General features: G+C 37.0%; 1 protein-coding gene across 1 annotated transcript; it reads right to left on the bottom strand.

The window, feature by feature from the left end:
• Positions 1-2,672: 2,672 nt before the first annotated feature.
• LOC113222208 (protein hinderin-like) lies at positions 2,673-3,356 on the bottom strand. Its single transcript, XM_026451617.2, has one exon. The coding sequence runs from the start codon at positions 3,054-3,056 to the stop codon at positions 2,673-2,675; it is 384 nt and encodes a 127-aa protein (XP_026307402.2). The 5' UTR covers positions 3,057-3,356.
• Between the last annotated feature and the right edge of the window lie 1,395 nt (positions 3,357-4,751).

The following is a 4,751-nucleotide window of genomic DNA, read 5'->3' as shown; positions in this document are numbered from 1 at the left end:
CTACGGTCCTTAAACAAACTTCAATGAGTCTGAAAGAATGAAAATTATACAGTGTGTTATGTGAGCACAGTGGTATCAAACTAAAAGTCAGTAACAGAAATAAAACAGGAAAATCTTTAAGAACTTGGAAACTAAATATAGCACTTCTAAATAACCCATGGGTCAAATAGGAAGTTTCAAAAGATACCCCAAAAAAACACTGAATTGGATAAACATGAAAATGCAACATATCAAAATTTGTGGGACACAGCTGAATCAGTGCCGAGAAGGGAATTTAGAGCACTAAATTTTTCCAGTAGAAAAGTGAAAAAGTCTCAAATCAATATGCTTTCACCTTAACAAATTAGGAAAAAAGAAGAGCAAAGTAAATTTAAAGCAAGCAGAAGGAAGAAATTAATAAAGAGCAGAAACCAATGAAATTGAAAACAGAAAAATAACAAAAACTAAATGAAACAAAAAGCCAGTTATTTGAAAGATAATTAAAATAAACAAACCTGTGGCAAGGTAGATTATCCAATAGATAATTTGAATAGCCTTGTAAGTATAAAGGAAATTAAACTTGGAATTTACAGTCTCAAAAAATAAATCTCCAGGTCCAGATGGTTTCACTGGAGAATTCTACTAAACATTTATGGAAGAATTAACACCAATTCTACACAATCTCTTTCAGAAAGCAGAAGCAGAGCAAACATGTCCCAACTCATTTTATGAGGCCTGCGTTACCTTGATACTGAAACAAGACAAGGACAAAGGGGGAAAAAAAAAAGGAAAACAACAGAACAATATCCCTCATCAAAACTAATGCAAATAGGCCAGACACAATGGCTCACGCCTGTAATCCCAGCTACTCAGGAGGCTGAGGCATGAGAATCCCTTGAACGCAGTAGGTAGAGGTTACAGTGGGCTAAGATCACGCCACTGCACTCCAGCCTGGGTGATAGAGCAAGACTCTGTCTCAAAAAAAACAAAACAAAACTGATGCAAATATTCTCAACAAATATTAGTAAATGGAATTCAGTAACATTTTTAAACTCAAACATTCTGACTGAGTGGGGTTTATTTCAGGGATGCAAGGCTGGTTTAATATTTAAAAATCTATGTAATTCACCATATTAACAGGGCAAATAACAAAAGCATATGATCATAAAAGATACTTGACAAAATTCATAAAAGGTATTTGACAAAATTCAACATCTATCTATGATAAAACTTTACATAATCCATAACAGAAAAAGTAGATAAATTGGACTTTATTAAAATTAAAAAGTTTTGCTCTGTGAAAGATCCTATTAAGCAATTGAAAAGGCAGAGTCAGGAGCAGTGGCTCAAACCTGTAATTCCAGCACTTTGGGAGGCTGAGGCAGGAGAATTGTTTAAGTTCAAACCAGCCTGGGCAACAGTGAGAACCTGTCTCTACCAAAAGAAAAAAAAATTAAAGATAAACAAGAAAAGACAAGCTACAGACTTGGAGAAAATATTTGCTACTCACATATCTGACAAAGGACTTATATCTAGATATATGAAGAACTCTGCAAACAGCAAAACACCCAAAAGATCCAATTAGAATATGGGCAAAACTGAAGATAGAATTTACTGAAGAAGATAGGAGGGCAAACAAGCACACACACAAAAAGATGTTCAACATCATTAGCCATTAGTGAAATGCAAATTAAGACTGCAATGAAATGTCACTATACACATATTAGAAGAGGTAAAATAAAAATCAATGACAATACCAAATGTCAATAAGGATGTGGAGAAAAGAAACACTATATAATAACAAATTAGCAATTTAGCTTTTCAAGCACTGTTCTTAGGAAGAATTGTTAAGGGAAGAACAGGCCACATGTGGATAGGTTTATGAGAATTCGTCATTCAACAGGTCATGCTTCACGGCCAGAAAGGGTTAAATTTAGAAGACTCCCATCACTTGTTATATTTTATATTATGGCAGGTAGACATAAATTTGGAATGATGACAGCTAATCTCACTGCTTTACAATCTAATTCCACACCCCGAAATCTCAAGCTTTTACTTAATGCCTAATATTGTCCACAATGATATCAAACAGCAAAGGATTCTGCATAATGGTAAGATCATTTTAAAATGTCTTTGGAACCCAGCAAAAATTACACCAGACTGCTCAGAAATAGATATTCTAAGCTATCAGTTTGGAAGACAAGGTAATCTTTGAAGTCTTTCAAAGAATAAAGGGGAATTTACTTAGTAGACATAACTGATATGCCAAGATCAAGCCAAGATCCAGAAGAACCTCTGGTTCTACACATCTGCTATAGTAATACAGCAATTTGACACTGTGTTCTCCAAACTACAGACATTGCTAAAAGAAGAGGCAGGACTCGGCCAGGTGCGGTAGCTCACGCCTGTAATCCCAGCACTTTGGAAGTTCTAGGCGGGTAGGGTAGATCACGAGGTCAGGAGTTCAAGACCAGGCTGGCCAAGACGGTGAAACCCCATCTCTACTAAAAATACGAAACTTAGCCAGGCGTGGTGGCGGGCGCCTGTAATCCCAGCTACTCAGGAAGCTGAGACAGAGAACTGCTTGAACTTGGGAGGCGGAGGCTGCAGTGAGCTGAGATCGTGCTGCTGCACTCCTGCAAAGGCTTCGTCTCAAAATAAAGAAAGAAAGAAAGAAAAAGAACAGGCAGCACTCACCAATTGTAATCCAGTCGAGACTGGTGAAGCTGTTGCTGTTTTAGAAGAAGCTTTGTCTCCTGCTGGGCCAGCAGATGCTGAAGGCGTTCCTTCTCAATTTCCAGCTCCATTTTCTGAAGCATCAGTTGCTGCTTTCTACCTTCTGAGATCTGCTTTTTCAAAGTTTCATTTGGTTGCAGCGCCCCTCCACCATGCAACAGAGATGCCCAAGAAAGTCCGCAATAACTGCATGATTCTGAATGTGTCTTAGGATGTTGAGGGGCCATGTTTGTAGAATGGCTCTCATGAACACGATCTGCAGCAAGTCTATGACCACAGCACTGACTAGGAGCAGGCTTAAGGTGTGGACATTCCTTCATGTGCAATTCTTCTTGTGGCATTTTCTCTGTTGGGACTGCATCTACTGGTTTTCTCCCTGGAGATTCATAATTACATGTTGTGGTCTCTGATGGTATCTTACCTAGATCATCTTTGGGATGATGAACGGTTACTGGTTTCAAAGAATTATTCCTAAATGCTATAAGGGATTCTGAAGCTGAATCCTGGATTGCAGACTTAGGTCTTTGCTTAGTTTGATAGTAGGTCTGCGGTCTGGCTACACTCAAGTAGGAACCATCCAGTTCCACAGATGAACACTGGAGAGTGCTTTTTCTATTGGATACCTAGAAAGAACCACAAGATCACCTGTCAAATAAGAACACAATATAACAGGTTCTTCCATTCAGTTTTTCAGAAATCAGTGATATATGTTTACCAAGCCAAAGTTGTTGTTTTGTCTTAAATATTAAATTATAGCATTCACACAGTTAAACAGACTTGTGCCCCAAAGCTACATCCATTATCAAACAATCTACACTTCAGTAAATCCATATAAAGATAAGAAAAATAAGTTGCTGCTACATGTTGCTTAAGCAAGATCTTTGGTGATTTCAGGAGTTGCAAATAATGAGAGTTACATAAAATCAATTTTGAGAAGAGGTAAAAGCCTTAAACATTAACATCTTAAAATGTTTACTTTTGAATACTGAGTCAAGAAATCCATTCAGTCACCTTAAATATTCTTTGGCCATTACACAGCATGAGATTTGATGTAAAACATTTCACCTTATACTGAATAGAATGTGACTTACTGGTAGAACTTTGATGAGGGTTTATAAACATCTTTACAGAACACAGATAAAACCAACCACTTTCAACAAAATAGGATTCTAACCAAAAGCAGTTAAATACAAAAAGTATTTAATTTCATCTACAAACATAAGTGATTTTTCAATTAATCTATTCAAGTGATTAGTCTGATAGAATTTGGGCAGAAAGGAAGCAGTTGCAAATTATCTCTGACATGTCAATCGAGTCACATTTTCCAACATTTTAGCTGTAAGTCTGTTCTATCGGTGAGAACAAAACTTAATCAGTGATTCTCAAACTTTAATGTGTAGCAGAATAACCTGGAGAGTGCTTGTTAAACATGAAACTATAGCTTAATCTCCAGAGTTTCCAAATCTTTTTGTCTGGAACAGACTCAGAGAATTTGCTCATGTTGGTGATCTGGGACCACACTTTGAAAACTGTTGGTCTGTATCATGGAACATCTCCATCTCCCTTACTGTTGAGCTTAGCTTGGGAAGGTTGAGTTGTTATACTTAGCTCATCTGTGAACATCATTACTTAGTATGACTAAGCGGCTTTTCTTCACAGTGTATTTCAGAAACATGGTATATCTAGATTCCAGGTTGTCCAAACAGAAATATTATAGTTTAATGTAAATGTTGTGTGTGTTATAGATCAGCAACTTGCCCATGAAGGTGGACACTTGTAATTAACAAAATAATAATGAAAGATAATGATCAGACTCTTCCAAGGGTAGCCCTTTATAACATAAAAACTTCCCCTCAATTTAGATCTGGAGCACAGCAAAAAAGGGCCTCCAAGTCCAATTACTTAACTAGCAAGATGGGTTGTTTGAAAATGTGTTATTCCTACCAGCTGTTATTTCTTTTGAGCAGTCAGAGTATAACCTTTAACACAAATCTGAAAGGAACAAATCCACTTGTGGAGGGAGAGGCCTTGTTTTC

Source organism: Piliocolobus tephrosceles, unplaced genomic scaffold (genome assembly GCF_002776525.5).
Source record: "Piliocolobus tephrosceles isolate RC106 unplaced genomic scaffold, ASM277652v3 unscaffolded_29869, whole genome shotgun sequence".
NCBI lineage: Eukaryota > Metazoa > Chordata > Mammalia > Primates > Cercopithecidae > Piliocolobus > Piliocolobus tephrosceles.
This window is presented reverse-complemented; position numbering and strand designations above follow the sequence as displayed.

Excerpts from the sequence above, each read along its gene's own strand:
- LOC113222208 (XM_026451617.2), bottom strand. The coding sequence starts at position 3,056 with ATGCCACAAGAAGAATTGCACATGAAGGAATGTCCACACCTTAAGCCT.